Source organism: Nicotiana tabacum, chromosome 22 (genome assembly GCF_000715075.1).
Source record: "Nicotiana tabacum cultivar K326 chromosome 22, ASM71507v2, whole genome shotgun sequence".
In the NCBI taxonomy this organism is placed as follows: Eukaryota; Viridiplantae; Streptophyta; class Magnoliopsida; order Solanales; family Solanaceae; genus Nicotiana; species Nicotiana tabacum.
In genome coordinates, this window is record NC_134101.1 from 71,463,510 (window position 1) to 71,487,436 (window position 23,927).

Sequence of the window (23,927 nt, forward strand, 5' to 3'; positions counted from 1 at the left end):
AGGATCTTGGCGCGGGAGTTTTGATTTTACATATAATTAATTAATGGGAACAAAGTATGTCTCCCGCGAGGATGTAAAAGTATTCAGCAGCCTGCTGGTAGATGTCGTCTAATTAAGGCCCGTTGTTCAAAGATAAAGTTATTTCTGGCTTTCCAAACATTCCATAAACAGTAGGGCATGAGGAGTAGTTGATGGACTTTTTAGTTATATAATTGGAAGCCAGTGATTCTGCTCATGTGTAGTGTGTATTTGCAGTGAGAAGTGATTTAATTGATTTACAAGTCCCACACGTCACGTTCCCATATGGGGACTGGTCTTTGATCCAAGTGTCTAACCAAAAGTTAATACCATTAATTCCCACTTTTGAATTGATTTCCATAGTCTCGAAAGGGTAGTTGTTGGAGCTTGATAGAAGAGGCCCAAAGTGAGTTAGGTGATTGGAAAAGGCGCCATGCATCTAGTGCTTGCTAGAAGCAGGGCTTTATTTTTAATTCGAAGACTCTGAATGCCTAGCTCACCCACATCTTTTTGTTGAGTGACGACAGTCCCATTTCAGTAGGGTCGCTTTGACGGAGAAGAAAATATTCTGTTGGTGTCCCATTTATAAGTATAGAGATTGAAGACGTGGAAACACAGGACATTATGAGATTAATTATTGTAGGGGGAAGTTAAAGTAAGTTAATGTATGCTTAATGAATGACCATTCTAATCGATCAAAAGCTTTTTCAAGGTCAAGCTTCATAAGCATGTACTTGGTCTTGCCCTTGATAGTCAAGGAGTTCCTGGACTATAATTGCATTATCTACCGCACGCTTGTTTCTTCGGAAGCTAGATCGAGTGGACCAATTATCTTATCCAGCAAAGGTTTTAAACGATTAACAGTGATTTGGTAACAATTTTGTAGATAGTGTTACACAAGCTAATATATTGCCAAAGAGTGGCAGCATTAGTTATCTTTGAAATAAGACACAAGTAGGTAGTGTTAATGGCGGCAGGAATGACGTCTCGAAAAACCATATGGCAGAAGGTGTTTGGTTTGCAAGGGAAACTGGAGCCTATTCAATCTCTGTCAATGTTCTTGCAACACTCAGTAATTAGCCCATTCCAATCTAGAATTAATTGGTTATATCTATCTAGATTTTGCCTGGTAGCATTGTGGTATCAATTACATCTTATATTTGACCAACTTACCAATATTGATCTTCCAACTCAATGTTTAAATTTCTAAATTGTAGCTTAAACAATTTGGTGACTGCAAATGCGCCCATACGAACCTACAGCTACTTGTCTTACATGATCAAGGTCTTACCACTATGTTCTCATCCTCAGCTGTACAATAGCTTCCGTTCATGTTTGATTTTAGTGGAGACAGGCGTATTTATCAATATCAGAAACAAAATTGCCATCTAACTTCAAATTGAGACGGGAAAAATAAGTCTCATGACGGTTTAAGATGATTTGAGAGCATGTTGAATAGCATTGGAAAACTGAGTAATTTAACATGACAGTACAAGAGGACAATAACTGTCTGTCCCTTGTATAGCAAAGCCCCACAAGGAAGAACAAAGGCAGCTGAAAGTGCCGACCAACAGTGAACCAATAGTTTCAGTGAAGTTGATCGATCAAGCACCTCAAAATTGCTATTTATCAAGATTTGAAACCATTTCTCTATCCTTCCGTTGGCTCAGCTTGAGATGAGTCTTCTGTCTTGTCACCTTTTTTCCCTGCTCATGCAAGGGAAGATATCATCAGAATTCAAAAAATTATTGGTTAGACTGCTAAAATATTGTTCTACAATTTCAAGAATATGCTTGTTTCACAACTTAAGAGACGTTGATTCAGTTACTGTATTTTGCAAATGCATTTTAAATTACCTTTCTTTTTCTTCCCACCGCCTTTCTTCTTGGTCTTAACGGGAAGGGCAAGCCAGGCTTTGATTTCGGGTTCATTCTCTATCGTCTTTGCAGGCTTCAGCTCCTGGAGAGCATGAGATGTAATCCTATCCGACCCATTAGGCATTAACAGCACTGTGAATTTAATGTGAGCAACCAAATCACCTGCACAGCAACCAACAACGATGATAAAAACAAACGAGGGGCACTATCTTAAATTTGAAAACTGTAGAAAATGCTGCTGCTTCAGCATAGGAATGTATCACGAAAACAACGCAGCTAAAATAGTACCAACCAGGTTTCTCATGTAGAACAGGATATGGCTGCAAAAGCTCATGGTTAACACACTCAACTAGGCCCAGACGAGCCCTCTTCTCCTCCAAATCCCTGTTCAAGTAAAATAAGAGCAACTAAACAGCATTTTCTTTGATAAGTGGAACCAGACATCATCATGATCATGAAACTTCTAAATTACTACAGCAGAATATAGAAATTGGGAAAATCATTGTACCTTGCGGTAAATGGCATGATAGGGAACTTCTGACTGATTTCACTGAAGATAAACCTTGATGCTTTCATCTTCAGGTTATAGCTCTTGTCCACGGCTCTCTTGTAGATAGTTGTTTGTTTCTCATCCAACAACTTTGGCTGCAAATTTTTAGAAGGCCGTGAAAGTAAACAACTGTGAGATTCATATGAAAAATCATCTTTTTAAAAAAAATTCAGATGCCATGCATCGCATGTCCATACCTTTCCTTCACCAGTGCTTGTCACAATATCAATGGAGTAAACCTCATTCTCCTCGAATTCTGCTTCATCTACTCTCGTTTCAGGATTGGTCACACTCAATACAACTTTGTTTCCATCAATAACAAATTGCTTCATTTGATGGCTCAAGACACCCTCAACAATCTTGCAGTCATAGGCAGCAGCAACTTTCTGAATAGCTTCTGTTACATCCGAGTTCTGCAATGTCCAAGGCACTTAGCAAAAAAACAATGCACGAGGAACCCAAACATTTATTGCTCTGAAGGATGGCTTGGAGCAGTAAAAGAACTATTGGATGCTAGATACTGCTAAAAAAAAAAGAAAATATACGACAAAGAGCATACCGCCATCTTCATGCTTGAAGACTTCACTGGCCTATATACAGCACATATATCCTAAACACCTAGCCTAGCTTGTCTACATATTCGTAACATTCAAATGAGAGCAAAGGAAGTCTTACCTCACAGTAGTCTGAGGATTAAAAACTAAATCGAAAAATACCTAATAAAATAAAAGTTTACTCACATAAAACATAGTACTACCTTTATTTAACACAACCTAAAATGATCTACAAGTCGTGCATTACATAAAAGTAAGAAGAGATCTGCTTTCCAACATCAAATTGAGCTAACTGGATCTCATGCAAGTCAAAGACTAGCGACTGAGGTACACATCAAGAACTAGAAACCATGTTATTGATCTTTTGGACCCATAACATCTTCATGGTCATATTCAAATATCAAATCCACCTCCCTACTCCCTAGACGCCTAGCGTTAAGAGAATGAAAGTTCAATTGTCATAAAATAAAAAAAGCAGCACTAAGTGTCTGGAAATGCATGACCACCAAACTGTATTATCTGAGGCACCTCTCAACTGAAAAAATGAGGCATTAAAAAGACCTTCGCTTCTTATCAAGACCCACCAAACTAAGGATGAAACAAGTAGTCACACAAAAAAGGACTTGTAGTTACCAATTAAAAAAAAAGAGGACTTATAGTTTCTCTTCAAATTGGCAAAGGCAAGAACCATCACAATAGCTGAGCAAGATGCAGCCGAGCGTTCTTCAAGAAAGAGAAGTAAAGATTGAATAGAAACCATGTCCACCATCACCAGATCACTACCGCCTTTTTATGACACTATCCACCGAGACAAATTGCTTGAGCAAACTGAAGCACTCAAAGAGTAATAGCCAATGGGAAACAAACAAACAAAAAAACTACAGGGCGTGGAAACAAGCGATACTGATCTGTTATCTCGAAATACACAATTTTCATTTAAAAAAACTTAAAGCTATTATATAGTAACAGAAAAGTAACATACAGAAAAGAGAAGAAAAAAAGAGAGTAACAGAAAACTAGTAAACTGGAATCGATAATGATATTGGTAGAGAGGATTTTGATTTGAAAATTGACCTAAAGAACATAACGAGGATGTAAAAGGAGCCTCTTCTTATCAATAGTGAAGAAAATAGAATCTTGCCAAAATCTTTTTCCTTCAGATTTTTGCCTTTTGAGCTTCTTGCAAACTGGGACAACACCACAAGTTCAATCATTCTACAAACAGAAATGAATACTATGAAAATCAGCTTCTGGGAACCATCTTGGGGAATTAATCTTACAGGTTAAGATATCCTTTTCAATGGAAAAGGGTAAATGTCTGTACCTCCCCTTCGAACTGTGCAACACTTGGAAGAAATTATACTTTCAAGTAGATGAATGGTTGAGAATCTAAATATATGAATAAAGTAACCCTTCTCTAGTAAGATAAGCTTTAAGACGAGGTTGTGCTCAGAATGCAGCAACTAACAATTAAACCCATTGATACTCATGCAGGCTCCAATAACCATTACCTTCTTTCCTGGTCTCACAAGCCTCAAAGCAACTTCAGCGGCTGTATTAGCAGCTGCAATGACGTCAGCAGGTCTACCAGTAACTGGTCCTTCGTGAAGAACATGTGTATGTCCAACTACAGCAATAAATCCATCAATGTGACATCCCATATCACTGCAACAAAAAAGAACTACATGTTACTCATACAAACAGTTACTCATTTAACATTACAATCAAACAGGGCTATAGCAACTCTTTCATTTGCATTGAATAGTTAAGCCCTAAAGTTAGAATTTGACCTGGAGAAAAAACAACTTATTTATATGACTTAAAGTTCCTACTGTTAGAACTCAAGGCCAGACTTCAAGTGCAGCTCATGCTGAAAGAAATTCTTTTTTCCCCTAAACTAGCTCTCAAAATCATGATAAACAATGAAAATCACCTTAAAGTGATGTAAACTATTACTTACATCTTCAATATATCACCTTCTTCCAGTGACGTCTCATCGCTAGACAATGGAGAGAAATGGCACACAGTGTTGTTAACTGAAATACATGTTGGAAACGCAACACCTCTCTCAATTTTCTTCTTCACATTCTTGTACATATTTCCAGTTTGCCTGCACCGCGGAAGAGTCATCATCATTACTGAGATACAAGGAAATTGAATGTGTTGAAAGCATAGAAAACTCAAGAAGTGCATACTCTTTGATAAAGGCATCCCCTTTTTCACAAAGATCAACTATCTTTGCTTTTGGCTTGCATTCGGACAACACCAATTGCAAAGCCTCTGCAAAATAAAAACCAAAATAACAAAACTTAGTACTTCATACCATGACACTATAAGGAATTGCGGAATGGAGTAGTTCTTTCTTTGACTTCAGCTTTTCAAATACTACAGCAACAACAACAACTACGCCTCAAGAGTGTGGTCGGCTATATAAACCCTTACTGTCCACGTTACTTCATTTAAATCATCTCATGCTTTTCAAAGACTCTTTAAACAAACATTCTAAACCATTGTTATTTTCTGCACTTAAATGTGATTTCTACATATACTTTTGATAAAGAAAATTTCTAAATAATATTTAAAAAAAAAATCAAAATAAGAAGTTAAGGAAATTTATGTTGGTTTGTACAATAAAAATTAGATGGTTAGAACGCTATTCTAAGACAATCAGAGGGAGTAAACACCAATGGACTTTCAGCTATCAAACTATTATACTTTCAATCGGAAAATCAAAAGGGGTATCTCAAAAAGCATGTAAACTTCAAATTAAACATTAAAAAAGTACAACAAAAATTTTAAATTAAAAAAAAAATAGGGAGAAATTAAGGAGATTAACTGTTAACGATTTCAGCGGCGCTCTTGTACTTGGTGACGACCTCAGGACTGGTGAGATCCAATTCTCTCTCTTCTCTCTCGTCGTCCGACATAGTTACCAAACAGGCCTATAATACAGTTACAGAATTTCTGCTGAAAAAAGAATATGGAGAAAAATGAAGTCAGAAGAGCAAATGAAGGTAGAAATGAAAGGAAGGGGGGAATTAGAAGAACAGAAAACTTACCGAAGCGAAAATTGGGTTTTGCTGATGGAAAGGAAAGTGGAGGCAAGAAAGGGTTGAGCTAGGGTTTTGAGTGAGCAGAATTGCCTCGTTGATAAAAGGAGACATAGATGACAGCCTGCTGATTATGTGGCGTAGAGTGGGGTCCTTTTCTCTTTCCTAATTGGCACTTATGCCTTGTTTGTGCAATGTTTGTGTTTCTAATTTTATATTTAGGGAAAACATCCATAATTAGAATCATACCGAAAAAGATATAACTAGTGATTTGGTTTGATGTATTTTGATATTAAAAAAATTATCATAATTAATTTAGATTAGTATTAACTAAGAAAATCAAATCGAAACCAAATCAACCCGATTTTAGAAATACTTTTTTTATAACCAAATCAGTATTCAATTGATAGTCACAGCATAATAAAACCAAGATCAATCTAATAAAAAATATTCAATTCGCAAGGTTTCCAACTCTATGTCAAAGATTTTGCTTTTTGCTTTGGGATCGTGTTCACTTGGCTCTAAACCCATTAGCTCTAACCAGTTGAAGGCTAATTTTGTTTCCTCTTTTTGCTATCATCATAAGACTCTTTCTTTTCGATATTACGACGAGAATAAATTATTATTGAGCTATAATTGTTATATCTTACATGGATAAATGATTTTTTTGAGTACTAGTTGCATGTTTTGTGTCATGGAAACCTTATCGAGGAATAAAAACGGAAAAAAATTGAACCAAATCAAGAAATTAAAAAAAAATGAGATTAAAGAACTCGATTTATGTTGGTTTGATTTGGGGGTTAATTTCACTAAAGGTCATTCAACTATCTCTCAATTTCATTAAAGTCAATCAACTATTTTTTGTCACTTAAAAGTAACAACTTTGTCATTGTCACTCAAAAGTCATTTTAGCTCAAATCCCTACCATAAATATAACATGGCATAAAATTTAATGAGAAAAAATTTAAAAATAAATGTCACATAAGCTTACATGGACCATACCCAGTTTAGATTCATTTTTTTTCTTAATAGGATTTAACTCATAACCCAAATGGATTTCAATATTAAAAAAGATAGTATTAAATGCCAAACCATTTTAAAATGATTATTTTGTACCAAAAAATTTGCCTCTTATATTACGTAATACTCATTCATAATTATTTTATACTAAAATAATCTACATTAAAAAAAATTGTCTTGTCTGTATACTTCATCCGAATCGTTTTATAATTTTACTGGAATTAGAATATTATTGTATCAATCTCACGTAATGTATTTATAATTTTCTTCTGAAATTAAAATACGATTGTATCTTTCTCACATGACATATAAACGTATCAATGGTACCTCATGTTCTTGCCTTCTTTTGTCGGCTTCAGCTTCGAACTGATCTCTTACTCTATCAAAAGACGTTTGTGAGGACTTGGGGACCGGTTGGTTTGAGATCATCCTAAACTAATCCTCGAGGAGGAGTTTCATATTTTTCTTCAAAAAGTTCAAAACTTTATTTTCCTAAAAATCCTAAAGTGCTAAAGAGTGGTGTGATCGACACTGGTGGGAGCTATTTTATTAGGAGCGAGCGTTTTTTTAATTAAAACTTATTTGGGTTGCGAGTCAAATCACATTAAGGGAGAAATGGATCTAATGTGTATACGGTACATTTAAGTTGAGGTGACGTTTATTTTTGGAATTTTCTCATTAAGTTTTATGATATGGGTTTGAGCCAAAATAATTTTTAAGTGACAATAACAAAGTTTAGTTAGTTTTAAGTAACAAAAAAATAATTAAGTGCTTTTAGTGAAATTGAGAGATAGTTGAATGGCCTTCAGTGAAATTAACCCATTGATTCGGTCTATATCTATATCTATACTAACTTTAGTGTACGTGCGTTGCACGTGTGCCTAACATCAATGAATAAAATGTATGTACGAGAGAAACACACAAATTAGGTTATCAAATGCTAAGTTTTAAAATGTCTATATTAAGTTAATATTATACAATAAGCAACTTAGTATATAGAAAATTATAGGGTTTCGTCTTTTGTTTAAATGAATACCAAAAAAAATAAAAATAATTAATGACAACTCACTTAGAATATATTTTATATTCTAATATTTCATCCTTATTATTTAATGTTTGTACTTTTAACAATTTGATTCTTAATACTATTCTACAACTAATTTATATGATGAATTTCGAAAAGAATGACTTGGATTTTTTGCAAGTTAGTTAATTTAAAGACTTTCTTTGGTGAATTAATTTAATGACTTAATTATTTTTTCTTAACATTAAAGATAATACTTATTTTTGTTAATTCAAATCTTAATATTAGCTCATCCCAAGTTTTACATAGTTAAATATAATTATAATTTTTATCCAATAAGAACTCTATGTTAAGAGTAATAAGAAAATCGATATGACATACCACTTTTAGATTTTTGTATTAGTATAATCATTAGTGTTACCGAATCTTACCAACACTTCTCTTTCTTTTATATTCTTAAAATTAAAATATTTTTTTAGTTAAGCTTGATACTCAAATTATTAAATAAAATGGAATTGATAAACTTTTGAGATTACTATGTATGTGATTGCTAGATATTTATTTTTACTCCCAAGCATGATTTAATAACATAAAATTTAATTAATATCAAAATTTAAATATAAAAAAATAATTGAATGACTATTTTGTTATTTAAAAAAAATACCCGTAAACCTTTAAAAAGACTCTTAAACCTGAAAAAAAAAAAAAGGACTCCTAATCATGAAAAGGAAAGTAAGGAACTTTTATAACAAAAAAGATACTTGTAAACCTAATATTAAAAAAATACTACTAAACTTTTATAACAAAAAGGATACTCGTAAACCTAATATTAACAAAAATACTCCTCAAGTGATTAGAAAATCTAAATGTAGTTTATATGAAGGACTCCAATTAAATAACATAATTTTTTAGATCAAAGTCTTGAGTATTAGAAAAATAATTAAGTGACTATTTTTAAATATTAAAAAAATAATTAAATTACTATTCCTACAATTTAGAAAATAACTTAAATTATTATTTTGTCAAATATAAAAGCTAGTTAAGATTTTACATTATAAATTAATAGTAAAAATTAAATACTAAGAGCTCTTAGAATATTTTTAATATTATTCTTTTATTAATGAATAAAGTTGACAAAGGTAAATATACACACAAGAAACTAAATAACTTAAATTACTATTTTGTCAAATATAAAAGCTAGTTAAGATTTTACCTTATAAACTAATAGTAAAATTTAAATACTAAGAGCTCTTAGAATATTTTTAACATTATTCCTTTATTAATGAAGAAAGTAGACAAAGGTAAATAAAGGTAAATATACATAAAAGAAACTTTTTTTTATGGATGTGCTTTTGTGACTCAAGTATAATTATCGTTGTTTTTGCATGTTTATATTAGGAAAAGGAGACTCAAAGTCAAATGCTTAGGACGAATAACAATAATTGATATTTAGTATGTAGTAAAATTCATATATTTGTTATTCATTATTGTGTTATTTTTTAACTAGCAAAATTTATTCCTAATATAATTTATTCTGAAATGATTAAATTAGTAACAAAATAAATAGAGGAAATAAACAAAAACTTGAGAAGAAGCAATACTTCTCACTACATTCCGTGTTCTTTAAAGTCTCCTACAAGAAATAGTACAAATTAAATAAGTTATATTAGTAGTTCAAATAAGGAAGGATATAATACAAAAAACCTAATTGATTTTGAAATTATAAATATTTAAAAAATAACTAAATGCATATTCCTATATATTAGATACGTAATTCAAATGACTATTTTGTCTTGTGCGAAAATAACATTTTAAGGGTAAAAAAGGCAAACGACATTTCACTAAAGGCCTTCGTGCTTTTAATATAATATAGATATAGATTATTATATTAAAAGCACGAAAACCCTTAGCGAAATGTCATTCGCCATTTACCTTTTAAAAAATAGAGTTTACACAATACAAAATAGTCATTTCATTATTTTGATAATATTTAGGAATTTGAAATCAACTAAAATCTTGATTATTAAATTTTTTCTTATTTAAAATATGTAGAAAATCATAATATTTAGGACAAATCCTTTCGTTATTTAAAGTAGGTAAAGAAAATGTTTATACGCGTGTACAGAAGCACTAAATTAAATGCAATGCAATATTTTTTTTATCCCGGAGAAAAACACAAAATTTATTGAGATTATTTTCCAAAAACTCTTCAACTAACATAAGAACGTTATTCATAAGGAGTCACAAGGGAACTGCCGTAAATCTATTATTTGTTCAACTTTCCATCTTCGTCCTTTCACATTTATAAATAGCTTAGCTAAGCAAAAACATGAAGTTTCGTGAAGGACCCATAAAAGCCAATTGAAACTCTTCGTTATTTTTTTCATGATAATTGCAGTTTATTTTTATGATTTTTTTTAGTCTGTTGCAAAACGGATTGATACCTTCATATTTAAAAAATAATGTAACCTTAAATTTCTCATGTTACTCTTCAAAATAATTAATATACGGTTAAAACCGGGCCCACCCGATTTTATTATTTGACCGAGATTGGAAGGTTGCATCGAAGGATGGCCTCGTAACGGAACAGACTAAGTCACGAGTATAAGGTACCGAGTTCAGAATCGAGGTACCTGTCGAGATCGAGGCTAGTAGCGATCAAAGCCAAATGAGACAGACATCAAGCAAGATTGAAGATAGCACAATAACATAAAGGCGAGAGATATCCGTGACTGGTCAAGGATCATGGCGTAAATTTCGGAACGGATCAAATCAGAAACGGTTAATTAGCTAATCATAGGATTTTCTTCTGTAATTAGAATTATACAATAAGTGGAATTCCTCTACTATATAAAGGGGGTTCGGATCTAATCATCTGTAACACACATTGTTCACAAATATCAAAGCAATATAATTCTCTTTCTCGTTTATACTATTGTTCATCGGCTTGTTACATTTTAATTGTTCTTACATCAACCAGTTCGAGGGTATCCAAACTCGAAGGCTGAGTTCCATTCTAACACTGGTTTGCTTTACTTTATAATTCATTTCTGTTATTAATCTTCATATTTATCAATTGGTATTAAGTGAAATCATGTGTCCTTAGAACCACATTATAAGTTTAATTGTTATTTAATTTTAAGGGTAAACAGTTTGGCGCCCACCGTGGGGCCAAAGATATTACTGATTGCTTAATACTGATTCTGATAACACACACTGCTTTACACTTGTTCTCGTAAGAATCTTTATTTTTAGGATAAACATGTCAAACTCACAAGCAGCGCCTACACATGGTGACAACGGCCTCGGATTTCACGGGAAAAATGACAATATAGCCGCCCCAGGGATCGAGGCACCTCAGGCTGACCTCGAGGGAGCACCAATTGCAAATTCCGTTGATGTCAGTTCACATGTCGCCCTAAATGCAAATTTGGGCGTTGGTCCCGAAGGTAGCGTACACAGGGAAGTTCGATCAGGTGGTCGAGGTATGCAGGGCGGAGAAGATGGTGGAGTTAGCCTCCAATTGATATTCGAAATGTTACAGTCTCAACAAGCCGCTATAGCACAACTACAAAATCAGCACCGAACACCGAGTAGGATCGAACCAGAAGTCATCCACAGGACCGAGCATGTGCCGGAAAGGTCAAACGCCAACGAATCGGGGACTGACCCCGCCATTATCAAAATGCTCGAGGAGCTCACTGAACGAATTGAATCGAGAGAAAAGAAAATCGAGGTAAATGACAAGAAAGTAGAGACATACAACCCTCGGTGTGATAACCCGAAAGGTCATCTTATGTTTTAGAACTCGAATATGTGCTCTTAAGCATTAAAAATCTCATTTTTATCCTCATCGATTTGTGTGCGCAGTCTGGGCAGGTTTTCGGAAAGCTTTTATGTTGAAAACTAATGAAAATAAGAATTTTTGCCTTAAAAGTTGATTTTAGTTGACTTCGGTCAACATTTTTGGTAAACGAGTCTGGATCCGTGCATTGACAGTCCCGGTGGGTCCGTATCGAATTATGGGACTTGGACGTATGCCCGGAAATGAATTCGGAGGTCCCTAGATCAAGTTATGAATTTTTGATGAAAATTAAAAGTCTGAAAATTAATTAATTTTAAAGAAATTGATTAATGTTTGATCTCGTTAGTATCTGACCCGTATTTTGGTTTCGGAGCCCGGTACAAGTTTAATATAATATATAAGTCATGTCTGTGAAATTTGGTAGAAACTGGAGTTTATTTGACGTGATTCGGACGTCCGGTTGAGAAGATAGTAGTTTTGAAACTATCTTGAAAATTTCATGCAATTTGGTGCTAAATTCGTAGTTCTAGGTGTCATTTTGGCAATTTGATCGCACGAGCAAGTTCGTATGATGTTTTAAGACTTGTGTGCATGTTTGGGTTGGAGCCCCGAGGGCTCGGGTGAGTTTTGGATAGGCTACAGAGTGATTTGGACTTAGAAAAATAGCGGGTGTGCTTCAGTTGTGTTGCAGGCCTCAGACCTCGCAAATGTGAGATCAAGGTTGGCATTTGCGATCACTGTTGAGGTCTCATTTGCAAACTTCTCATCGCAAATGCGAAGAGAAGCTGGGCCAACCTGTGTTCGCAATTGCGAACTTTTCTTCGCATTTGCGAAGGGAGTCTGGGAGGGGTATGGATCGCAAATGCGATCTTTTGTCCGCATTTGCGAGGTCAGTGATCGCAATTGCGACACTTTCCTCGCATTTGCGAAGGCAGTAGGATTGTGAAGGCTTCGCAATTGCGATAGCCCCTTCGCAATTGCGAGCTTCACATTTGCGAAGCTCAGGTCGCAAATGCGACATTTGCAGCTGATAACTTTGGACTTAGACGAGATTTTTCATTCATTCTCCCATTTTTCAAAACCTTAACTTCAAGAGGCGATTTTCCAAAGGCTATTTCTTCCCCAAATCATAGGTAAATGATTCTTAACTTATTTCTTTCAATCTTTTATACATTTTTACAAGATTTCAACCTAGAATCTAGGATTTTCATGGTGGAATTAGGGATTTTTGGGTATAACTTAGGAATTTTGAAATTTGGGAATTTAGACCTCAAATTGAGGTCGGATTCCAAAACCAATTGTATATTCGGGCTCGGGGGAGAATGGGTAAACGATTTTGATCCGAACCTCGAGTTTGGACCAAGCGGGTCCGGGGTCAGTTTTTGACCTTTGTTGGGAAAACTTAGGAAAACTGTAATTATGCATTAAAGATGATTCCTTTAGCGATAATTGAATATATTAAATTAATTATGATTAGATACGAGTGGGTTGGAGGTGAATTCTAAAGGGAAAGCGGTACTTGAGCAGTGAGTGGCTTGCGAAATTGAGGTAAGTGTTGTGTCTAACTTTGGCTTGAGGGAATAGGTATTGTGTGAGTATTTGCTACGTGTTTTGTTGTTGAATACGATGTATAGTTGAGGCGACGAGCATCTATGCGTTGTGGTCGAGTCATAGCATGAGAGCGAAATTCCATTCTTGCAAATTTGTAGTCTTAAATCTTGTTATCCATGCTTATTGTTGTTATTGAAATGTTGGGAGACTTGTATCCGGTTCCACCAAGGTTGATAAAATTGTAAATATTGATTCGAGGTTGAGATGTTAAATTGTGAAAGTAATCATTAATAAAATATTGATTTCTTTGTGAAGCTTCTCTTTATCCGTTGTTATTGATTCTGTGAATTGTGAGGAAGAGTGTAAAGTACGAAGGGTGATATCGTGCATGATTTATTTATATTGTGAGGAAGAATGTAAAGCATAAAGGGTGATGTCGTGCGTGATTTATTTATATGGTGAGGAAGAGTGTAAAGCACGAAGGGTAATGCCGTGTATGAATTATTTATATTGTAAGGAAGAGAGTAAAAGCACGAAGGGTGATGTTGTGCAGTTTTAATTATTATTTGGTGAGGTTGAGAGTAAAAGCACGAAGGGTGATGCCGTGCAGTCTTCCTTGTTATTTTAATTGCTCAATTCGTTTAAGGATTTTTGGTTTAATTATGTCCTTTCATTATTCTCACTCTTTATGTTGTATTCCCCCACTGTATGTTTCCTTCCCATTATCTCTGCGCTATTTTTTTATTTACTGTTGTTGCCACTAGTATGATTATACTGTTCAGGTTATATGTGGGTGTCTTGTCCTAGTCTCATCACTACTTCGCCGAGGTTAGGCTCGCCACTTACCAGTACATGGGGTCGGTTGTACTGATGCTGCACTCTGCACTTTCTGTGCAGACTTTGATACCGGCTCAGGTTGATCGAGATTTTGCTATTGGCCCGCAGTTCGGAGACTCAAGGTAGATCTGTCGGCGTTCACAGACCTTGAAGTCCCCGTCTACTTTTTATGTCACTGTTATTTTCTTTCATTCAGACAGTTGTATTTCTTCCAGACTATTACTTGTAGTAAATTCTAGAATGTTCATGAATTGTGACTCCAGATCCGGGTGGTAGTAATTAATACAGTTTTATAAAATTTTGCACCTCTTATATTTCATCTTAGTTAATTATTATTATTTACTGAATGGAAATAAGAAATTAGTTTAACAATTTTCTAATGTTGGCTTGCCTAGCAAGTGAAATGTTAGGCGCCATCACGGACTCGTCGGTGCCAAATTTCGGATCGTGACACTCGGGTTGACCAAATACCGGGGGCACCGCCGATTCTAAAGGGTATGGATTCAAAGAAATTTCGTACAGAAGCCTTTCCCTCCAAGTGCGGCTCCGAAACCCATTCCAAAGAATTTCCGAATGCCAAAAATTCCTAAGTACAATGGGACCACCGACCCTAATGAGCATGTCACTTCTTATACATGCACAATAAAAGGGAATGACTTGGAAGACGATGAGATTGAATCTGTTCTACTGAAGAAATTTGGAGAAACCTTGTCGAAAGGAGCAATGATATGGTACCACAATTTACCGCCTAATTCCATCGATTCCTTTGCCATGCTTGCAGACTCCTTCGTAAAGGCATATGCCAGAGCAATAAAGGTTGCGACTAGGAAGTCGGTCCTCTTCAAGGTGAATCAAAAAGAGAACGAAATGTTGAGGGAATTCGTATCTCGGTTCCAGATGGAACGCATGGAACTACCACCGATCACAAACGATTGGGTTGTTCAATCCATTACTCAAGGTTTGAACGAATGAAGTTCGGTGGCATCACGACAGCTAAAGCAGAATTTAATTGAATATCCAGCGGTAACCTGGGCCGATGTACATAATCGGTACCAGTCAAAGATCATGGTCGAGGATGATCAATTGGGGAACCTTTCCGATTCTGTTTATCTAAACAGGCCCGTCGGCAGAACTCAAAGGGATATTGACAGAGAACCCCGGTCGAACAGAGATCGGTACCATCCATATAACGCAGATCGTAGAAACAATGGCCCAGGACGCAATCCCATCCGAAATGATTGAAGGAACGATCGAGGACAGAGCTCTCGAGGGCTCATGAGCAAAAATGGCTTCGATAAACATGCTGATCCCACAGAAGCATCACGATTATCAGAATACAACTTCAGCATCGACGCATCAGGTATTGTGTCAGCCATTGGGAGAATCAAAGGTACTAGATGGCCCAGACCCCTACAAACCGATCCATCGCAAGGAAACCCTAATAAAATATGCAAATACCATGATACACATGGTCATAGAACCGAAGACTGCAGACAACTAAGGGAGGAGGTGGCCCGTCTATTCAACGAGGGTCACCTTCGAGAATTCTTGAGCGACCGAGCTAAAAACCATTTCAGAGATAGGGATGCAAACAGGAAAATGAGCAAGAAGAACCACAACACGTGATTCACATGATCATTGGTGGGGTCGATATTCCACAAGGGCCCGTGTTCAAACGCACTAAAGTATCAATTACCAGGGAAAAACGAACTCGAGACTATGTGCCAGAAGGCACTTTATCATTAAATGATGAAGAAGCAGAAGGGATCTCACCACCCCACAATGATGCCTTGGTAATCTCTATCCTTATGAATAAAATTCAGGTTAAATGTGTTTTAATTGATCCAAGAATCTCGGCCAATATTATTCGATCGCGGGTCGTGGAGCAGCTCGGCCTACAAGATCAGATCGTACCCGCAACTCGGATTCTCAATGGCTTCAACATGGCGAGTGAAAAAACTAAATTTGAAATCATCCTACCAATAAATATAGCCAGAACTATTCAAGAAACAAAGTTCCATATGATCGACGGCAATATGAGATACAACTCACTGCTCGAAAGACCCTGGATTCACAACATGAGGGCGGGCCCCTCAACCCTTCACCAAATGATGAAGTTCCCAACACCGTATGGAGTAAAAACGGTGTATGGGGAACAACATGCTTCCAAAGAGATGTTCGTGGTCGATAAAGTAATACCGGTATCGGCGCTTTCGTCAACAAAGGGATCAGAGTCCAAAGGAAAATAGGAAGCTAAATAGCAACCACAACCACCAGTCTCGACTCAGTCGGAGAAGCAGGGAACAGTCGAGGACGATGACTATTGGACCCCTCGATCCTTCATAATCCCCGAGGATTCCGACGCCACCAAATCGACAGTCGAAGAGCTGGAGCAAGTCATACTGATCGAGCATCTACTCGATCGAAAGGTATACCTGGGTACGGGGTTAACCCCCGAGCTCAGGGAAAAACTCATTAAATTTCTTATCAATAATATGGATTGTTTTGCTTGGTCCCACCTAGATATGACAGGGATCCCGCCGGAGATCACTACACATCGACTGAGCTTGGACCTGAAGTTTCGCCCGGTAAAACAAAAGAGAAGACCCCAGTCCGAGGTAAAACATGCATTCATCAAGGACGAGGTAACTAAACTTCTCAAAATAGGATCCATTCGGGAAGTAAAATATCCCGAATGGTTAGCAAACATAGTCGCAGTCCCTAAAAAGGGAAATAAACTTAGAATGTGCGTAGACTATAAAGATTAAACAAAGCATGTCTTAAAGACTATTTTCCTCTGCCAAATATCGATCGCATGATCGATGCCACGACCGACCACGAGATCCTTAGTTTTCTCGATGCATACTCCGGGTACAATCAAATACAAATGAACCCGGAGGATCAGGAAAAGACATCGTTCATCATTAAGTACGTCACCTATTGTTATAATGTAATGCCGTTTGGACTAAAAAATATTGGTGCCATGTATCAACGCTTAGTAAATCGAATGTTCGAAGAACAAATAGGTAAATCAATGGAGATTTATATTGATGATATGATAGTTAAGTCCTTGCGAGCAGAGGACCATTTGACACATTTGCAGGAGACCTTCGATATAGTAAGGAAATACTATATGAAACTCAACCCGGGTCGGCTCAGGCAAGTTCCTCAGCTTTATGGTATCAAATCGGGGAATCGAAATCAACCCCGATAAGATCAAGGAAATTGAAGACATCACAGTCGTGGACAATGGTAAGGCGGTACAAAGATTAACAGGGCGCATAGCCGCCCTAGGCCGATTCATCTCGAGGTCTTCAGATAGAAGTCACAGGTTCTTCTCACTGCTCAAAAAGAAGAACAATTTTGCATGTACCCCGGAATGCCAACAAGCATTGGAAGAATTAAAGTGGTACCTCTCGAGCCCTCCATTGCTTCATACTTCGAAAGCGGACGAGCAACTCTACTTGTACTTAGTAGTCTCGGAGATCGCGGTAAGTGGGGTCCTAGTTCGAGAAGAGCAAGGTACGCTATTTCCTATTTACTATGTTAGTCAAACTTTAGGTGAGGCCGAGACCCGGTACCCACACTTAGAAAAATTAGCGCTTGCCCTAATAAGCGTCTCTAGGAAATTAAAACCATATTTTCAATGTCACCCGATCTGTGTGGTGATAACTTATCCTCTTCGCAATATTTTACATAAGCCCGAACTTTCGGGCCGATTGGCCAAATGGGCCATCGAGATCAGTGGGTACGATATCGAGTATCGACCCCGAACGGCCATCAAGTCTCAAATATTAGCGGACTTCGTGGCCGACTTTACGCCAGCCCTCGTACCCGAAGTCGAAAAGGATCTATTATTAAAGTCGGGTACATCATCGGGGGTGTGGACCCTCTTCACAGACGGCGCTTCGAGCGTGAAGGGGTCCGGGCTAGGCATCATTTTGAAGCCGCCCACGGGTAATACAATTAGACAAGCTATCAAAACTTCCATGTTAACTAACAATGAGGCCGAGTATGAGGCCATGATTGCAGGTCTCGAGCTATCTAAAGGTTTGGGAGCAGAGGTCATAAGGCCAAATGTGACTTCCTATTTGTGGTAAACCAAGTCAACAGAATCTTCGAGGTTCGAGAAGATCGAATGCAGAGGTACTTGGACAAACTACAAGTGACTCTACATCGGTTTAAAGAATGGACCCTACAACATGTGCCTCGAGAACAAAACAGCGAGGCCGATGCCCTTTCAAATTTGGGGTCATCAGTCGAAGACAACGAGATTAGCTCGGGGACTGTTGTACAACTTTCAAGGTCAGTAATCGAAAAAGGCCACGCCGAAATCAACTACACAAGTATGCCATGGGATTGGAGGAACAAATATATCGAGTACCTAAAGAACGAGAAGCTTCCATCGGATCCTAAGGAATCGAGGACTCTATGTATGAAGGCCGCACGATTCACATTGGCCGAAGATGGAACACTATATAGAAGGATGTTCGATGGACCATTGGCAATATGTTTGGGACAAGGAGATATCGACTACGTCCTACGAGAAATCCACGAGGGCACTTGCGGAAATCATTCCGGTGCTGAATCATTAGTTCACAAAGTCATCAGAGCAGGATACTATTGGGCCGATATAGAAAAGGATACAAAAGAGTTTGTTCGAAAGTCCGACAAATGTCAAAGGTATGCGCCGATGATTCACCAACCCGAAGAGCAACTCCACTCAGTCTTATCCCCATGGCCATTCATGAAATGAGGAATGGATATTGTCGGCCCTCTACCATAGGCCCCAGGTAAACCTAAATTTATTTTATTTATGACTGACTATTTCTCTAAGTGGGTTGAAGCACAGGCTTTCGAGAAAACTAGAGAGAAAGAAGTCATAGACTTCATTTGGGACCACATTATATGCCAATTCGGGATGCCTGCCGAGATCGTATGCGACAATGGAAAGCAATTTGTCGGCAGCAAAGTGACAAAGTTTCTCGAAGATCACAAAATAAAAAGGATCATGTCGACGCCATATCATCTTAGTGTGAACGGACATGCCGAATCGACAAACAAGACCACCATTCAAAATCTAAAGAAAAGATTGAACGACGCTAAGGGAAAGTGGAGAGAAATATTTTCCAAAGTCCTTTGGGCATATCGAATAATGTCAAAATCCAGCACGAGGGCAACACCGTTCTCTTTAGTATATGGCGTCGAAGCTCTGATCCCGGTTGAAGTCGGGGAACCTAGCGTCAGGTTTCGATATGCAACAGAAGAGTCAAATCACGAGGCTATGAATACAAGCCTCGAATTTCTAGATGAAAAATGGGAAGCTGCCCTCGTTCGAATGGCCGCACAGAAACAGCGGATCGAAAGGTACTACAATCGAAGAGCCAATCTTCGACACTTTAAAATCACGGACTTGGTTCTGAGAAAGGTCACCTTCAATACTCGAGACCCAAATGAAGGAAAACTTGGCCCGAACTGGGAGGGACCGTATCAAGTCCTCGATATCATCGGAAAGGGATCCTACAAACTTGGCACGATGAACGACGAACAATTACCAAACAATTAGAACACATCACTCCTCAAACGATATTACTGCTAAGGTACGGCCTTCTCCATTTTCGTTTATATTTTATACTAACCATTTGTAGGTGTTTAATCGAAGACACCAAAGGATTCTTCAAACATAAAGTTCTTAGGTCTAAAAGCACGTGTTGCACTCTTTTTCCCTTAGACCGTTTTTTGTCCCAAGTGGGTTTTTTCGGCGAGGTTTTTAATGAAGCAACTATTGTTCGTGCTAACTTAGAGCAATTAAACAGTATCCGAGGCTCCTTTACAATCAACCTCGAATACTGGGAGGCATCACCCTCAGATAGTTACAAGGAAAATACTTTGTGTCGACAGGGTCTCGATAGGTAAAGGACCAAACGGTCAAATGAACCGTGTCCATATAGATTACTCGAGCACTAATGGAAAAATATGTACGCATGTATAATCTATTGAAAGAAGTATTTTTTCTTTCCAGATGTTCCATGCCTTAGAGAAATTGATACTTTACAATTGCATACTTATGATCTATTGTGGAAACTGGCTTAAGGGCCGATCACAACTAAAGTTCAAACAATTTACCCTATACTCGGGGACTGCCATCCAAAACATCGACATGATCTAATTATTAAACCTCGAAATTGTAAGACCTTAAAAAGGCAATCCTTAATTTTATAGGCCACGGTCACCCCACTCGGGGACTGACACTTCGAACGAGTTCAAAGTATAGTAGGGAAACAAGCATAAGGGGCAAATTCCAAACTAAAGGCTACAAAGAAATTAACATGGTTCGGAGACATCCAAATTCCATTATAAAACAGGCCTTCAAATATTCTCATAAATCGGTTAAAAAAGGCAACCCTCGGCTGAATTACTAAAGGTCTCGATAATATCGACCCTCGAAAAACCCTAAGAGGTAGCGAATTGTTTGAACTCCCAGACAATTTTGTGCTAAGGCATAACAAAGAAAAGGACTTCGATAACACCAATCCTCGAAAAACCTAATGGGTACAAATTTATCTCGTGCTAAGGCATGACAAATTTTTATGATTAATTTTTCAAGCCGAAAAAGGGGAAAAGCCATTCTTTTGAGGCCATATCGGCCTAATTCAAGAGCCTAAGGGCCATTTTATTGTTTGAGTTCGAGAAATCGTCCTTACTCAACTAAAACCTAAGGGCCATTCTACTTCGAGTTCGAGCAAGTACTCACTCGAATTTAAAGACTACACTGGTCCGACTTCGGTCTAGTTGCCTAAAGTCCCAAACTTCTGAGCAAAATCTCCATAAGGCATGAAGGCATGAATGAAATAGAATTTTTACGAGGCAGGAAATAGAATAAAGACAAGTCAAAGAGAAAAAATATCTGATATAATGGATCAACTGTAATGCAACCGACTTGAGTGACGCCGAATATCAACTAAAAGATATAAAGGGAGTTCATGTCTAATATTACTGATGTTTGGCATATTTCGATATGTGTTAATGTTACTTTACCCATGCTTTAACCACTTTTTGATGTTATTTAATCTTTAAAACACCCAACATGGTGTAATTATTGGTTTGATGACTAATTAAGTTATGTGTGACGATTTAAGGTGTTCGGAGTGCAAAATATGAAGAAAAGGTGGTTTAGCTAGAGGAAGAAGGGTTGGATGCGTCGCATCCAACCTAGGAAAACATCATCCTGCATGCAACCTTAGCAGTGAAGTTGGACCATCGCGTCCACCATCGCATGCAAGCTGAGAAATAGAGGACAAGGTGGATGCGTCGCATCCACCTTCGCAGGCAAAATTGAAATAGAGGACAAGCTGGATGCGTCGCATCCACCTTAGCATCAATCCCTGAAGCCGATTTGGACTAGGAATAGGAGAGCTTTGGCCCACGACTTTTGTACGCAATATATAAGCCAAAAACGCCTCCTTTAGGTTAACTAACATATTGGGAAGAGGGGAAAAGCCAGGAAAAAGCTGTGGAGGACGGAATTCATCAAGTTCCATCTTTCTCCCACCAAACTTAGTAATTTTTATGTTTCTTTATATGATTTGTTGTTTGGCTACCATGTCTATGTGGAGCTAAACTTCACGTTCTAGGGTTGTGGTTCTTTCATGACTATTGTTATTCGGATATTGATTTTGACTTCTTGATTTATCATATTAGTTTATTTATTCAATCTTGCACTTAATTATTTAATTGATTGATCACCAATTGAATATTATCTACGAATCTAGAATTGAACTCGAAAGTGGGAATTCTATATTGCATATAGGATTGAGTAGGGCAAGTTCTTGAACTCAGGCATCGGGGAACGGATTTGTAGTTAGGATAGACATATACCTAATTGCCTTGCTTGGTTGATTTACAGGAATTATAAATGCGTTCTTGTTGATTCTAACTCCATAGACATATAGGCGTTAGGTTAGCTTGAATAGGCGAGTAAGAACTCGACAGATTCTTATGAGCATTAACCCTGTCAACCAATAAGCTAGATAAATTAGTCGGTCAATTCAATTGAAGAATACAATAGGATTGTTAGATAGCCCATAACCCTAGATCGTTTTCATTACATTGAGATCCTTAAAATCTGCTCTTTCTCTGTTCAAAGTTTATTATTTATATTTTTCTTATTTAATTAGTTAGAATAAAATATTTTTAGATTTAATTCTTGTTTAGATAATTAAGATAGGCTAATTTAGTTAATAGCTAATCATAAGTCCTCGTGGGTTCGACATCCGACTTTTAGTCACTTTATTACTTGACGACCGCGTATACTTGCGTGAGTGTATTTGGTCGCAACAAGTTTTTGGCGCCGTTGCCGGGGACTTAGAAATTTGCTATTTTTCTAGATTAGACATTTTTTTTTATCTATTCATGTTTTTTTTATTATTTTATTTTAGTTAGTATTTTTTATTTATTTTAGCATGGCATCTTGGAATAAAAATTGTTCGAATGATGGTTATTCTTATTTTGATGATCCTTGTCCATATTGTGGAGGACCCCACTGGTGGAAAAATTGTCAGAATGTTCCCAGGAGCGAGTTGTGCGCACAATCTCAATCCTTTGAGTGGAATATTTGTAATATGTGTGGTGGTCAAGATGGCCATTGGGATGGTTGTCCTAATTTTGTTCATCCTTCTCTGAGCCCTTATTATGATCTTTCTAATGATATTTCTGAGTTTGATAGGGGCAATGAAGTGCAGGATATGGAGCCTGATGCATATATTAGGGATATTCTGAGGCAAGTAGCAGAGCAACAGGATGAACTCAAAAAAGATATGAAAAGAATGAGGGCAGCAATTACAAGAATGAAGGCCAATATGGATGAATTGAATGAAGAGAGCGAGTACCAGCAAGAGAAAATTTTTGAAAAAGAGGAGATTTTAAGCCAAACTTGGCTGGCAGAACAGGCTGAAAAGTTAGAAATATATGAAGCTCAACATGAGGAACTTACTGATGGGATGAGACACTTTATAGAGGGAAGATCTAAACTGGGACAAGGGATCTATAAATTTGTCACTACTATTCACGACTTGCAAGATAAATTAAATGCAAAGGTTGTTGCGTCTATCGCCCAACAAAATAGTAATGAGTTGTCAGAAGCTGAAAAGGAGCTTATACACCAAATTGAGGAGCTAAAAGTGGAGAGCCAATCATTCGAGCATATTTCTGTTGATGATGCCCATGTTGAGAAAAGTACACTAGAGCCATGCGAGGTAGCAGATAATGTTATATTTGAAGACTCTAATGTGTGCACATATGAGGATATAAATAGTAATACAATTCTAAAGTTGGGGCGTTTTGGTCCTCATTCTAAATATTTTTCAACATTGTATTTGGATGATGACATGGAAATCGAGTCATCTAAGCCTTTGGAGGAGTCAATGGAAGAGGAACATGATGCCTATATTTTTGAATTTGTCATGCCAAAAAGCAAAAAATACATTCCTCATCTAAAGGCCGAGAAGTGTAGATTAAAAAATTTATTACTTGGCCTGGTTATCTTTGTAGCCCCACCACTGGAGCATAGCCGCAAACTGGATGCCATGTTAGGGGCTCAATTCATAAGTTCGAGGTGGAGGCAAAAAGTGGTTCACGTCGTG

The 23,927-nt window shown here is 37.1% G+C and overlaps 1 protein-coding gene across 2 annotated transcripts; it reads right to left on the reverse strand.

The window, feature by feature from the left end:
- Nucleotides 1–1,457: 1,457 nt before the first annotated feature.
- On the reverse strand, nt 1,458–6,182 carry LOC107798540 (ERBB-3 BINDING PROTEIN 1-like). 2 transcript variants are annotated; one of them, XM_016621550.2, is made up of 10 exons: nt 6,059–6,182; nt 5,836–5,963; nt 5,195–5,279; nt 4,960–5,109; nt 4,511–4,664; nt 2,643–2,858; nt 2,404–2,540; nt 2,188–2,279; nt 1,875–2,057; nt 1,458–1,724 (listed from the first exon to the last, which is right to left on the reverse strand). In XM_016621550.2, exons 2-10 carry the CDS (start codon nt 5,924–5,926, stop codon nt 1,669–1,671), a joined length of 1,164 nt encoding a protein of 387 aa, XP_016477036.1. In that variant the 5' UTR covers nt 5,927–5,963; nt 6,059–6,182; the 3' UTR covers nt 1,458–1,668. The 2 variants fall into 2 exon arrangements, with proteins under 2 accessions (XP_016477036.1, XP_016477038.1); XM_016621552.2 differs by having other exon boundaries at nt 5,836–5,966.
- Between the last annotated feature and the right edge of the window lie 17,745 nt (nt 6,183–23,927).